This window comes from Peromyscus californicus, unplaced genomic scaffold (assembly GCF_007827085.1).
Source record: "Peromyscus californicus insignis strain IS unplaced genomic scaffold, ASM782708v3 Scaffold_6__1_contigs__length_162567912, whole genome shotgun sequence".
Classification (NCBI taxonomy): domain Eukaryota; kingdom Metazoa; phylum Chordata; class Mammalia; order Rodentia; family Cricetidae; genus Peromyscus; species Peromyscus californicus.
The window spans coordinates 74,128,951-74,143,905 of NW_026294584.1; the positions used below are offsets into that span (position 1 = coordinate 74,128,951).

Sequence of the window (14,955 nt, forward strand, 5' to 3'; positions counted from 1 at the left end):
AGAGTGAATAGACAGAATGGTAGAAATTGACATTGATTCCAACAGGACTCATCAATTTCTGCTAGAACCCTTGTATAATCTTATTGAAAAAAGGGTTGGAGTCTCAAATTCTTCCTCAAAGATAATTTAGTTATGAATGATAGAAGGTTATGTACAGCAGTGAAGATGCCTTAATCAACAATTGAAGTCAGTGTCATGAGTACCAGGATAATGAACTATTTCCTCCCAGGGGCTGTGCTAACAAATACACAGCATCACATATGCAGAATTCCTGATGAAAGGGATGACCGTGACCAGACAAACTCAACCTGAGGAACATTCTGGACAAGAAACATGTAGCTAAGTTGCTTCAAAATGTCAATGTCATGGGACTGGAGAGACAGCTCAACAGTTAAGAGCACTTGTTGCTCTCTCCAGAGGATCTGAGTTCAATTACCAACACCCACATCAGGTGGCTCACAGTCATCTGCACTCACCTACACATAGTCACCTATGGACACACACACATATACACAATTAAAATAATAAAAATAAATCAATGATTGAAATGTCAGTGTCATGAGAGACAAAGACAGATGAGCAACTGTTTAAAGGACTGAAGGATTCAAGATAGACACAACTGAGGTGATGGAGGCACCCAGAAGGGAGCTTGGATCGAAGGAAAGCAAGACTGCTTTAGAAGATATTACTGGGGCATTTGGCAAAATAAATGTGAACTGACCGTGAGGAACCAATATTTTATCAATATTAAGGTTCCTGAATAGGGAATTTTCCTCTAAGATGCAAGATTTCTTCTGAAGAGATAAAGTTAAAACTGAAAAGTCATACTGTCTACAGCCTAGCATCAACTGGTTCAGGGACCAGAGAAAGAGAAACAGAAGATGATGGATCTAAAACAAACTCAAGATGATAAAAGGTAGCTCCAAGTGGAACACAGACAACAGTTGATTTCATCAGTCTCATGGTATTCATAGAATTTTAAATCTTGCCAAAGCAGGTTTTTTTTGAGAAACAAATATGAAGCATTTCTTATACACAGGTTGACCCAGAGTTAAATTCTATCACTAGCTTACACACTGCTCTGGGAAACTCAGCAACTCAGAGAACACAACCCAGCCTGGGGCACACACAATGCAAGCTCCTGTCAATCCTCTTGGCTGCCCACCGTCACTAGAGGATAAGATCATATTACGGAAGGCACCACACCTTGGCTGTCAGCTACAGAGAAAGCAGACTGGCACTGAGCTAGAAACTCCTCCCAAGCTGGCTGGTAGTCAAAGGACCAGAGGGTGCTGAGTGTGCTGCCTGGGGAGAAAAGGCACCATCAGTCTTGTCCATTCAAGGAGTGAACTCTATGACCGAGGAGTCCCACCTTCCAGGCAAGATATGACCACCTGCATAATACTGGCTCAACTGTGGTAGGGGTAACCCACTGCTCTCACATTGGATCTGAGAGAGATACCATGGGGGAGGTTGAAAAAAAAAAAGGATGACCCATGCTTTGGCAATGTAAGCCAGACCAACAGCTCAAGTCTGGAGAGGTTGTTGACCCAAGCAGAGAGCTGATTCCTGATGCTGAACTAAACTGACAAAGCAGCAAACTGCCTTATAAATAACTATGTTTGTGCCCATAGCTCCCAGTGTTCGTCAGAGAAGCCTTGACCTACAAAGAACGGTGGTGAATGAAGTGATTCATGGCTACAAGATGCAGAGAACAAGTAGTGATTGTGGGCCCAGCCCTGCACAGCACATCTATACAACCCTCTCTAAGGCTCAGGGAACATTGCGGAAGGTGAGGGGGAGGGCGGTCAGGAAATATGTCTTAGTGTGTACTCACTGCTGAGCCCACAAGGCTCCAGCAAATAGTTCCAAACCCATGGTCACACAGACAGCTCCAGTCAATCTCAGTGAATCATAAAACAAAAGGAACAGTCACAAACATGAGAGGGGGAAGGGGATCGGACAAGGTGGTAGGGTGGTAGGGTCGAGAGTAGTCAGTCTGGGTTATACACAACTGCAAAATTGTTTAAAAGCAAATTTAATTTAAAAAAATAGCAAAACATTATACAAATGCATAATTAAACAATTCAAGTTCACAACCCCACACATATTATTCTTATTCAAAACCTGAGCTGTTTTTCATTAAATGAGAACAATGAATTAATCCACACCTACAATCTTGGGTCCTTGGCCAAGTTGACCCTCTGAGTCACACCTTCTTCTTTGTGCCTTTGGGAAGTACACAACTCATTTTTTGGAGATGTTTATGAATCGTCTGCCTTCAAGTACTTGCTCTTTACTACCTGAGCCTAGGGGGTGCTCCTAGATGGATCTATGTGTCTGCAGCTCTGGAGCAAACAGCAATGCTCCTGAACCCAACCCAGTGTTCCTGAAGCCTGGAGATGACTCAACCCAGCAAATTCACTTCTTGTTACACTTAACAGTCATCAATAAGCAGGGAACCACAGCAGGCTAAGTTACAGGGAGGTCTAGTTGATGACTCTTAACTACCACTGCGTTTAGAAGGAATTCGAAATATGGACTATGCTCTGATCTCAGAGGGAAACATTTTCACTGGTTTCCACCTAAATCTGCCCCTGTATCTCCTTTAGGTACCAGCGAACCCACAGGTCACCAGACCCCAGGTCCATTCTGCAGCTCCATTCCTGCCTAGGAAACCTTTATTTTGAGGCTACATGTGTAGGATAAATTTAATTCCTAAGTCTGTAATCTAGGAAAAATTATGCCTCCCCAGTGATATCAAAAGAAAACAAAGATCTCTGCCCATGGAATAAACCTGAAAGTTCTTTGTTGCATCCCTTGATGCCTGCCTGGTCCTGAAATCCTGACTAGGGGCAGCAAGGGAAAAAGGGCTATTGATGCATGGACACAGAAAAGCCAGAGTCAGGTGCGCTGTGCCCACTCTGATGGGGTCAAAACAACTAACAAAACCAACAGGAACCTCTGCATGTTATTATACACAGCACTAGGGAGGGGTCAGCTGGTCTCAGTAGGAGGTATCTATCCGCAAACACACTCACTCACGCTGTAAACATTTGCAAGGAGGAAGCTACAGTTGATAGTTTTTGTACACACTGGTCACTTGTTCACACTTAGACCCTCAAGGAAGGCTTCACCATCTCTCTGAGCCTGACCCAATGAAGGCTTTTCCATTCACATATGGCTGAGGAAATGGGAGCTCTTGCCATGGCTTTGCCCATGTCAACAATACACATTCATTCAAGACTTCACTCACTCAGGGCTTTCTCTGCTCTCTACACTCTTCCCTGGTGACACAGGACCCTGCTAAACTCGGTGCTGACTTTACCTTCCCTTTAGCTGTCTCTAAACTTTCCAGGCCACGCTTTCATATACCTTAGACACAAACCAAACAGCTCCTTCAAACTGTTTTCCTGCTTCCCGACTCTGGTCCAAACTATTTGTCTTGCTCCCACCTTTATGACAACCATAATCCAAAGTGGAATCCATGGACCTATTAAGGGCAATTCAACCTGTTCACAGATCTACTCGAGGCTGGTAGAGAGGGGCACACACTGACACCAGTCCAGTTCACTGTGTGTAGCTCCTGGCTAAGACAGATTGCCCCTGTGGAGGAGGCCCTGAGCACATGAATGGGGAAAAGCACAGTTGTTGCAGAAAGACCTAAGAGGGAGCCTGCTTCTTTCTTCTAGCTAGTCGGAGCTTGCCATGATGCTGTAAGCAGGAACCAGCATTTCTACTACACAAAGCATTTGACCACATTATTACAAGGTTAACAACATGACCAGGTCTCCTGATGATGACCAGCCTGTCAAGAGATAGCCACATTTTCCTTATCACAGGAACAGATTTAAGGGGGTTTGTTTTCTTAATTAAGAATTCTTAATTTCAGCACACACACACACACACACACACACACACACACAATGCAGAAAGCTGATAGCACTAATGTACACTATTCTTGAGGTATTTCCAGAGTCAGGGTCCCAAATCATTAGGCCATTTGTTTACCCATCCACCATTGCAACTTAGCCCCGGACCTGGTGGTGGAAAGGGAAAGGCAGTGACATGGGAGAAGTGGAAAGGCGGAGCCACAGCTTCCATCTCAGGGGCTTTAGCGGGGAGGAAAACCTGACTGAAGAGGAGAGGATGACAGTTGCCATCTTCTTACCTTCTCTGGAGAGATACTTGCCCCAGACTGAAGGCCCCACACCAAAGGAAGTGCAGCAGCTGGTAAGTGAGCAAAGGGGGCAGGGTTTTAGCTTTCCTGAGTTGTCCCTTTGGCTTGGTGTAGTGGGAACAGGTCCCAGCATAGCCTGACATCATTGGCCAAACCCATCAGGCTCCTGAATGGGGAGTCAGCTAGTGAGGTGGACATGAGAACAACTGTAGCCAGGGCTAAAGACTAGACCATTTGGTCTAGAACCATAGGAGAATAGCAACCAGACCCTCTAGTGGAGTTGAAAACACTTGAGCATTTTACTTCAAGAATCTAATGATAACCGGATGTGGTAGTACATCTATGGTCCCGGCACTCACAAACATGAGGTCAGAAACTTGAAGCCAACATAGTGAGTCCCGAGACAGACCGAAACTTACTACCGATTTAACTCACTACAGACTGAAACTTAGCAAGACCTCGTCTCAAAGTAAAGGGAGGAAATGGAGAGAGGAAACTAAATCATTGTGTGTAGAGGGGGGCACTATTCAAATGTGAAACTCACAGAGGCTTCAAATGCAAGGTTCCCCCTTGGTACCCAGTAAAGTAAAGGACTCTAGAGGAAGGTCAGGTCAATTAAAAGGAAAACCTGAAAGCAACATTTTCTGCACATTCTGGGGTACTAACAAAGCTGTAACCTTGCTACACAGGTTCCTATCCCCTACGAACAAGCAAGAATCAATATTCTATCCTTTAATAGATGACATCAAAAATGTTTAGCAAGAAAGGAGTCTGGGGTGAGCTTGGCGAACTGAGCGCTGAGAAGCACCTCTGTGTTGGAGGCTTCTATTGTCTGCAGGAGATTTCCAACAGCATTGGTGCTGCTCTCTTCTCTCTTGACCAGGACGTTCCTTGATGTCAGGGAGGTAATGAATTCTTCTCCCAGAGCCTAAAATTATACAGTCCTTCTTATAGCAGGGCAGGAAGATAAACCAATAAAGGTGTGTGTGGAGGGACTACCCCATGAGTTAGTTCCATTTCTGTAGCTCAAGGAGAAGGTATCCTGGCTTGAGAAAGAACACACACTGCAGGGCAAGTGAGTCTCAGAGACAGGTCCACTGGCTGGGGTCAAGAGTTCGTCCAGAATCCAGTTTTATGTATGGTATTCAGTATCTTTCCCCTGGGTATGGCAATAGTCATTCCTTCAGTATAACTTAAAATTCTCCCCTTTTGTGTTGTTCTTTTGTTTTTTAATCCAATGCTTCAAAAGTCTCCTGTAGGCAATAGAAGTACAAGAAATTGAAGGAAGTTTCAGTCTAGTAATAATCCTACCGCCAATGGGAAACAGCATTCTCAGATAAAAAATAAAAGTAAAACGCCGGGCGGTGGTGGCGCACGCCTTTAATCCCAGCACTCGGGAGGCAGAGCCAGGCAGATCTCTGTGAGTTCGAGGCCAGCCTGGTCTCCAAAGCGAGTTCCAGGAAAGGCGCAAAGCTACACAGAGAAACCCTGTCTCGAAAAAAACCAAAAAAAAAAAAAAGTAAATACACAGCCTGGCCCAGGATTCCTAGGGCCATGGCCTTGGAGCTGTGCCCAAGCCACTGAGCTACATGTGGCAAAGGAGTCCAAGTGAGGATCACAGCATGGCTGGATACTTTGTAAAGTCACGATTAAACACACAAGAAACGTATCAGGGGAGAAAATGTGAAAGGAGCTGGAAGAGTCTGGGAGAAGACGGGAAGTAGGTTTGACTCCCAGCAAAGGGAGAAGGAAGGATGGATGGACGACCTAACTGAAGTGCTGTTCTAAAGGGGCCTCCCCAATCTACCCAGCAAGACCTTAAACCAAACCCTCATCATAAGGGTTGGCATCTGCCAGGAGCAGCTAGATTCAGCCTCTCTGCCATGTCTTGGAACAGTAGCCTTAGCTATCGTGGAGCCAACTGTCCCCCAGAGAGCAGGGTCACAGTCCAAGCATGTGCCTGTGGTGAGAGATGTGACAGCCAAACTCATGGCCATCATAGACGAGGTGCTTTTTTTTTTCTTCAAAATTCCCAGTGAAAAGACCAAGAAGAATACACAGGGCAGTGATTGCTTTACCCACACTTTTCCAACTTCTAACTGGAAAATCGATCTCTGAAAGTGTCCTTAGAAAAAAGAGACCCTAAATAATGCCTTCCCAGGAAACCAACATCACCGTAAAAGCTTCTCTGGCTTTTATAAGGCTCTCCCATGGGGAACCTAGATTTAAAATTGTGTGTGTGCAGGTGTGTGCATACATGTGTGTATACACTAGCATGCATGCACAGGTTACAAAAGTAAAAAGGAGGTTCTTAAGGGAGGTGGGAAATAGAGAGGGTAATGGGATAGACTAACTGGAGGCAGAAGGAGGGGTGACTGATGTGGGGGAAAGGGGAACTAGCTAGAGGAGGGGACGACAGTGGTGGGAGAGGAAGATGAGAATGGAGTGTAACAACCTATATGCAAAGAAGTCATAAAGAAACCCACTACTTTGCATGCTAACCTGAGAAAACTTTACAGGTGAATAGAAATGTTAAAATCCTCAAGTCCATTCTTTCGTATTCCCTCTTGGCAAACTTGAGGGAGACCCTTCTGCTTAGGGAAGAACAGAGAGAAACATTGACATTCCTTGAAAGCAACAGTAAATCAGGAAAGTAAATGTCCCCCCAAGTCCCTGTATATAGCCAACACAAGATGATAGAGAAATTTGTGCAGCTAGACTTCCCATGAACTAACTGGGCACACTAACCCATGATTCATCCCAGGGTAGGGTCAGAAGCCCCAGGAACTCAGCCACATGCCATGCCCACCATCAACCAGACTGCACATTTCCTGAAAGTAATCAAGTCAGAAACTGACTTTTTGGCAGGAATCCCTAGTGGAAAATTGACTGCCAAGTGCCAAAACAAGGGGTTCAGTGATTTAATTCAGCGTGGAAAACATAACCCATCCAATGGCAACCAACAAGGCCTTAAGCTCCTCCCAGGCTGAAGTGTTGGCTCCATGGGGCTCTGCTCTTGGGAACAAAGTCTTAATAAACCATGTATATAATCTAAGAAGTAATAGTCAGAACTCAAATACATCCGTTCTGAGTGGGAAGAGAAGGTCATCAAGGCCCTGGTGCCTCTGGGGAGGGAAGTGTGTTCTTCTTCCAAAAGCAAAGCCATCAAAACCTGGCAACTCGACCCACACAGGGAGTCACACAGTGCACGGTAAGTAACTGAGATTACTGCACACTAGGTAGCTTCAGGATTTCCACTACAGCCCACAAGGTTGGGTCAGTGTCCGGCCTTACTCAAAAAGCACCCACCACACTTATATCCCCAGGGCCCAGCAACAGAAGAAAAAGCTTGGGTCAATTTAACCTTAAACAGTGTTTAGAACTCTGGGAAAAAAGAAAATGGAGGTTGTTGGCTTCTTTAACCCACTTAATCCTACCAGGAATCTCAGAAACTTATGTTTCCATTTAGAAAACAGGATAAAAAGACTCCACGTAGGTTTAAAAACCACACTTTACAAATTCATGCTGATATTCCAGGCCTTACCACTGAAAAGATGGTCCTCAAACTTCCCCATCTCCTGGAGTTTGCTAGGATCTCAGACCCACAAGCTAAATCAGGGTCTTCACGGAACAAAACTCTTCAAAGAATCCTTTTAGGCACAATGCTTGAGGAGCAGTGCCTGAGGAAAAAACTTCTATCCAAGTGGAGAAGGTGTGTTGAAAGCATAAATTGAAACTAGAAAAATACCTCATGTGATGGAGCAGGGCAGGCTCGGCATTACAGGACATTTGGGATTTCAAAGTATATATTCAAAGATCACACTCAGACTAGTACAACCAATCACATTGCCCTCATTCACAAGAGTTCTAGGGACTTGAATGTCAAGGTGGTGTGGTGGTGGCAGGAAATGGCAGAGGGACCCTGACCCAAGCAGGTCAAGCTATTTCAGTTCTCCAGCTCTGCCGCCTGCTGACAACTTGGCACACACGGTTGCTCTCTCCATGTCTTGACCTGTACAGCCTGGATAATGACATTCACCTCGCTAAGGCCTGAGGCCCTCAGATGAGCAAATGACTGCCCAGCAGCAGGTAAGGGACAGATCAGGCTCTCACCAGGGATGTTTTCCTGTTCTTTCGGGTCCTCTAGTGGCAGGTACTGAGAAGTTTATTCATATCCGGATGGCCTAGACTTAGCCTCTTAGCCCCAGGTTCTATCTCTTCTCCATTCTCCTTGACAAACAGCTTGGGCAGAGAGCATCAGACTCCAAGGGAGAGGACATGAGGAACAAGGAAGACAGGATCTCAGGAGGTTCCCAGAGGAGTGCTGTGCTTCTTTTTCCTAGTTTTGTCCTTTCAGGAGCCTTGGGTTTGGAAGGCACACTTCGCCTGCTGAATGCTCACTGAGCTTTCAGGACCCACAGTAATCCAAAGCTGAAGCCACAGCCTCACCCTTAATCCATTACCATGTATGCTGTATACTCAACGGTATGCAAGGGGTCTAGGAAATACGGAGCAGAAACAGGAACTGGGCTTCCTGAGCACATATTAGCTGCCACACATAACTTGCCCCCTTTGTGTGCTTACCTAAGTCCTCACAACAACCCTGAAAGTGAGTTTCTCTATCCCCAGAGCAAAAATGAAAAACGAAGGCCAAGTTAGGTCAGTGACCTCCTCCATATCAGTGAACTATTTCCAAATTCAAGAGGCCAGGAACTCCCACCTTGCCGCATAGTTCTGAAGAGGGTGCCCCCAACTACCAGCATTAGCATCCTTGAAGCTTGTTGGAAAAGTGCATGTCGGGCCCCAGTTCCCTCCACCCTGTGGGGTAAGCCCACAGTCCAGTTTAACAAGCCCTACAGGTATTTGCAATGTCCAGTCAAAGCAGCTACTCTAGTCCAACTTCAGTTGTTATGGTTAAGACAATAAGGTTCACCACACACAAAAATACCTATGTAATGGGTATGTTAAGTGACTTGATTTGATCATTTTTAATGTTATATATCAAAATCTGTTCTGTTTTTTGTTTTCCAAATATGCCATCATATAAAACTGAAAGGAAAGAAAAAACTCAAAGGAGAGAAAACAGAGACTGGAAGAGATGAAATCAGCCACTGGTAAGAGAATTAGAACTAAAATCCAATACAGATATGCCTAACATTGAACCTGTCTAACTAGGTACCTGACAGTGCCTGTTTTGAGATGATGGAGACTACATCCCTCAGCACAAGTAAGAGATAAACCATGGCACTTACCAGAGACAGTTAGGACCTGGATTTGAACAAGACAGAACACTGCTTCCCTTCAAGCCCTGGCACTTTCTACACAAGACTATGCTGAACTGTCTGCCCCAAGACACTGAGCATCTGTCCTTCAGCATCCAGCAGAAAAGGATAAGAAGAGGGTGCCAGGGATGGATTCAGACCTGAGATGGCATTTGCCCACCTCAGCTAGTAATGTACAACCTAGAGGGAGGAAGCCTGGTCCATTCATATTCCAGAATCTTACTTTCTAAGTCTGAATGTCAAAGTCTTACTTTCAGCGACACATTCTGTCATTACTGCTAACTGATCATGTTGACCTTCAGAGGCAGTCCCAGGCTGTTTTCAGGACAGACTTGAAGTGGTAGATCTAGGAACTTTTCTGGAAGCTGGATGGCATTTATGAGCATGCTTTCAATGATCTAGTTATTTAAGATGAGATTCCAAGGACTTATAATCAATAGGACCTGGCTACTACCATTAGTGATAGCCAACTCCCAAGCAAGCATTCCTACTAGTCTGTATTTGAATTCAGTCCAAATCATAGGCCCCACCTCTCTGGGACAGTTTCTTCTTCTCTGCAATAGTGTCATTGTTACTTTTCTATTGCTGTGATAAAACACCATAACCAAGGCAACTTACAAAAGAGAGCATTTAATTTGGCTTATGGATTCAGAGGGTTAGAGTCCATGATGGTGGAATAAAGGGAAAGCTGAGAGCTCACATATTGATCCACAACCATAGGATAGAGAGACCATAGGAATGGCATGTCTTTTTAAACCTCAAAACCCACCGCCAATGACACACCTCCTCCAACAAAGCCACACCTCTTCCAGCAAGGCCACACTTCCTCCAGCAAGACCATATCTCCTAATCTTTCCCAAACAGTTCCACCTACTGGGGACCAAGTATTCAAATAAATGATCCCATTGGGTCTATTCTCATTCAAACCACCACAAGTGGGCAGCATCTTTTGGGTTGTAAGCTTAAAGCAGAAATATGTCCCCTCCCTAGTGAGAATTCACTCTACACACTCAGGAAAAATAAGGGAAAAGCTCTTCCATAATAGCACCATCTGACTCTGGCCAATGACCAAAAGGGGAGCCAGTCACAAAGGGAAGATTGCAAAGATCTCACCAATTTATACACACCATAGGCTTATGATTCCACATATGCAAATCTGGTCACTTAAGTAGATAAGAAATTTACACAGAAAAGGTGTTGCCAGAATTGTTTTTAAATATACCAGTGTTATTCTTTTTTGAATAGTTGTTACCAAGGATCATCTTGCCAACCTGGCAGAATTGTGCCTTTCTTAAAAAGAGCACCAGGGGCTTTACGGCAGAGCAGGGCTTAACATGGTTGTCTCCCTACACCACCCCTTGAGTTCCCTATTATAGGCATGTTCTCTGATAGAGAAATGGATCTAATGGCTGGTTATAAGTCAGGACGTAGGCTAATGGCTGGTCAATCCTGCTGAACATTTACATCCTAGTAGCTTATCTAGATATTGCTTATCTCTAACAGGCCTGGTTAGCAAATTAAGTATCTTTGAAGTATTTTGGAGGCAGAGCTTCCTTACCTAAATTCTGCTTGATGTGGCTTAATGTTTTCTATGCAAGTCTATTAGGAAATCCTTTGTAACATTAATTCTATATTTTAAGTTTCCTCTTCACCAGAGTCATGTCTGACAGTATGTGGGTATTTGTTATTGTAACAGCAAGCCTGGGAGAAACTAAAACATATGAACTTTTGAAACTTTTCTGAAAAAATTCCTACTATTCATAAATGCATGAATTCATCCTATCTTTGGGCATGGAATATAGAATCTGACTTTACACCACACCATTCTTTCGATCTAGAAAGAATTATTTGAATGAACATATTATGCAAATATTAAGCGGGCACTCACTCTCTGTCCTGGAGGTATCTTGTGTGTCTTTGCCTCCACCTGCTTGGAAAGAGCTAGAAAAGCTTGGAGGAAGGTGGGAGCAAGCAACTGGCCCCTTCCTTTTAAGTATCCACTTTATTTGAAGATGCCTGAGAAATGTGCATGTTGCTGAATGAGGCTGGTGACAGCAAGGGACAGCAAAAATGCTGTGAAGAGGACGTTTGAGTTTGGTGATGTCAGCCAATAACTTCATGGATGTCATACAAAACATAACACTCCTTCCTGGCAGGAGGTAGAAAACAGAGCAGGATTCAAGCTGACACTCAAACTACCGTCAGCAAGCAAGGGGCACCTGTGAGAAGTTAAAGAACCCCAAGAACCTCCTGAGGACTTGCGCGTTAGGCTTAGCGCCACGGCAGTCTGGAGCTTGTTTGATAATAAGGGCTGGTAACCATACTTCATGGCTCTGGATTCCAAAAGGAGAAAAAGAAAGGAGCAATCAAAGCTGTCATTCATTCTGAAGCACCAAACATTAATGACACTAGAGTTCTTGGGAGGCCAGGTGTTGACAGTTCCTGGGCATCTGTGCTCCTTTTCAGCAAATAAGACCTTCCAGAACCTCAGGTAAGAACTCTCAACTGTGTGAGTTTCCCTGAAGGTTAAACTATATGAATAAGCCGGGCAATGGTGGAACACACCTTTGATCCCAGCACTCGGGAGATAGAACCAGGGGGATCTCTGTGAGTTCGAGGCCAGCCTGGTCTACAGAGTGAGATCCAGGACAGGTACCAAAACTACACACTGAGAAACCCTGTCTTGAAAAAAAACTATATAAATAAAGGAGCCCACAGAGATTGAACCGACAACCAGGGAGAGTAGATGATGGAACTGACCTAGGCCCTCTGCATATGTTACAGTTGTGTAGCTTGGTCTTCTTGTGGGACTCCTAACAGTGAGAGCAGGGATGGTCTCTGACTCTGTTGCCTGCTTGTGGACCCATTCCGCCTACCAGATTGCCTCACCCGGCCTTAATAGAAGAGGAGATGCCTAGTCTCACTGCAACTTGATATGCCATGGCTGGCTGATATCCATAGGAGGCCCGCTCTTTTCTGAAGAGAAACAGAAGGAGGAGGAATGGAAGGGGGGAAGAGGAGAGGTGGAGAGATACTGGGAGGAGAGGAGGGAGGGGAACTTTGGTTGGAATATAAAAACAAACAAATAACTATGTGAATATAAGCCACATTTTCTCCTAGGTCACAAACATTGTGAATCAACAAGTCTCAGGTTTCCAAGGGATGAATACTCCTACAAGCATTATTTAAAATTTATCTATAGTTCCTTCTTTTCTTTGAAATTCAAAAGGCATTTTTTTCAAAAAGTGGCATTATCAACAGGATAACCTGATACAGCCTAATTACTAATTGATAAATAAGCTGAGTATTTTGAGTATGCTTGACAATTTATGTGCGAAAACAACTGATCCTGATGCCCACAGATAACACCTGCACAGGGGAGTATGTTCCATGTAACATTATCACAGCAGTCAGCCATCTTTTGAAGAATTGCTGTAGAATAGCATACAGGGCACCAATAAATGATTGGCTAATGCTGGTGGATTTCTGGCCTCAACTCATACAAAGGTGGAATATTGTGTCCTCTAGTTCTTTGCTATTGTGCCAAGTTTCACAAAGTACCAGAAAGAAGTCCCAACCTTAATAATTTATCACCAATCTCTTTCAGGAATGAAGACATTGGCACAGGCTACAACTAGCAAATCAAGCGAAGGAGCTGTCAACCAATAGACACTCTCTGTTTCAAAGCTCTACAGGAACTACATTTATTTAAAAGGAACGACAAGAAGAATGGCTGATGAAGATGGACACACAGAGCAGATGGTCCTTCTGGGAGAGTAACCCTTCAGCTGCTAAGGAAAGAAGGCAATAAGCCTGGTTTGAGATGGAGGACATGGTTATGATATACCATATATGAGCAGATAGACTCCAAGGCAAGACCACATGATCAAAGGAAGCTAATCAACGTCCGCTCTTTAGTGCTGTCATTTGTGGAGAAACGCAGTCTCACAGGGAGAGTTTCTCCTTCATTCCAAACCTCAGGATACAATAACCAAACCCTCTATTTGGAATAAGATAATCATTTGCCGGCGGTTCTTGTCTCCTCTGTGTAGCCATCATGCTGCAGAAAGAAATCCAAACAAAACCTCTATTCACACTTCTGTTCAGACTCATCTATAATTCAATCTACATAAGACCCTGCACACAATGAAACGGCTTTAACTAAGCCGTTACACACACTACCTCTATGCAAAAGACAGCTCATTTAAAAAGCATCTCATGGAGTCTAAAAGTTGCCTGGAGTGAGGTTTATATGTCCCACTCGCTGTTTGGAGAATAGGACAATTTATGGTGACAAGAAAAGTGGGATCAGAAAAGTTAATGTAACAGAAAGAAAGGAGGTGGGGAAAGGAAGCTGGAAGAATTAAGAAATCTCAATTTCTGACACTAGTAGCACTGGACGTTTCAAGGCCCATTCATAAAAAAAGAAATCCTTTTTTCATAACACATTCATACCCGATTAACTTTTATTAAAATGGATGAGAAGATAAGAGATAGCGTTGTAATGAAAACGGGGCACACAGTTAAAAGAAAATGAAACAAGCCTTTCCAGGGAGATGCCAGGCGAAGGGAACAGGAGCAGAGCAGCCAGCCATCTGGGGGACAACACAAGATTGCATGTCATTTCCCTCTCACAAGTAGAAACTTCCCCCAAGCAAGAAACAGCAAAGACATGAGGCTGAATGAATCCCACCACACGCTTTATCTCTGTGCATTTATCTGGATGCATTACTGTCCTTTGAAGCAAAAGCATCATTAACTCAATTCAAGCTACCGACATCACCGAGTCCCAAGCGTCAGCACTGAAATGCCGATACCAATGAACTACCAACAGAAATGAACCGCAACATTTGGGAAATCTACCTAGAAGTCCAGCTAGCATTCCAACAATCCTTCATCAATGCTAATTTATACAGCACAGAGAAACAGTCATTTGCTGCCCCCAGAGTAGCCATCCAAGTGGACTGAGACAACTCTCAAACCATTAAGAAGGAACAAACTGGATTCTCATCCACCAAACCTGAAGGATGTCTTCACCAAAGCTTCTGGGCTATCCAGCTGTGGCAATTCATCTGCCAGAATTTCCTCTGGGGGTCGGGTGTCCTGAACAATTGTTGGCCGTGGCTTCTCCTTGACATTCCCAGTGAGTCCATCAATGAGAGAGTTCCACAGACAGTTCTGTGACTTAGACCCTAAGGATGAAAGAGAAATGTACAAGTGAGTCACAGCTAACTGTGTTTCTTTCATCCCCACCCAATATGCAAAGGCAGAGCAGGAAATTTAGACAACTCTTATCATCACCTACATCACAGGGCTGCATAAGATACCTGGCAGGCAATCTGTGGATAAATCAGGGATCTTTTTCATTGATATGCATAAAACAGGCTAGCAATGGATATACAGAATTACAGTCGGGCATCAAGGACATCCTGTCTCAGTGCAGAGGGATCAGCTCCACGTGTTGGGTAGTATCACATGTATCATGAAGATGTC

At 44.2% G+C, this 14,955-nt stretch overlaps 1 protein-coding gene across 7 annotated transcripts in view; it reads right to left on the bottom strand.

The window, feature by feature from the left end:
* Positions 1 to 14,955, bottom strand: part of Pde1c (phosphodiesterase 1C) — a 621,274-nt gene that overhangs the window by 424,531 nt on the left and 181,788 nt on the right. For all 7 annotated transcript variants that reach the window (XM_052720608.1, XM_052720605.1, XM_052720604.1 and 4 more), the window contains one exon: positions 14,483 to 14,654. In XM_052720608.1, coding sequence (XP_052576568.1) covers positions 14,483 to 14,654 — 172 coding nt within the window. The remainder of the gene's footprint in view (positions 1 to 14,482; positions 14,655 to 14,955) is intronic.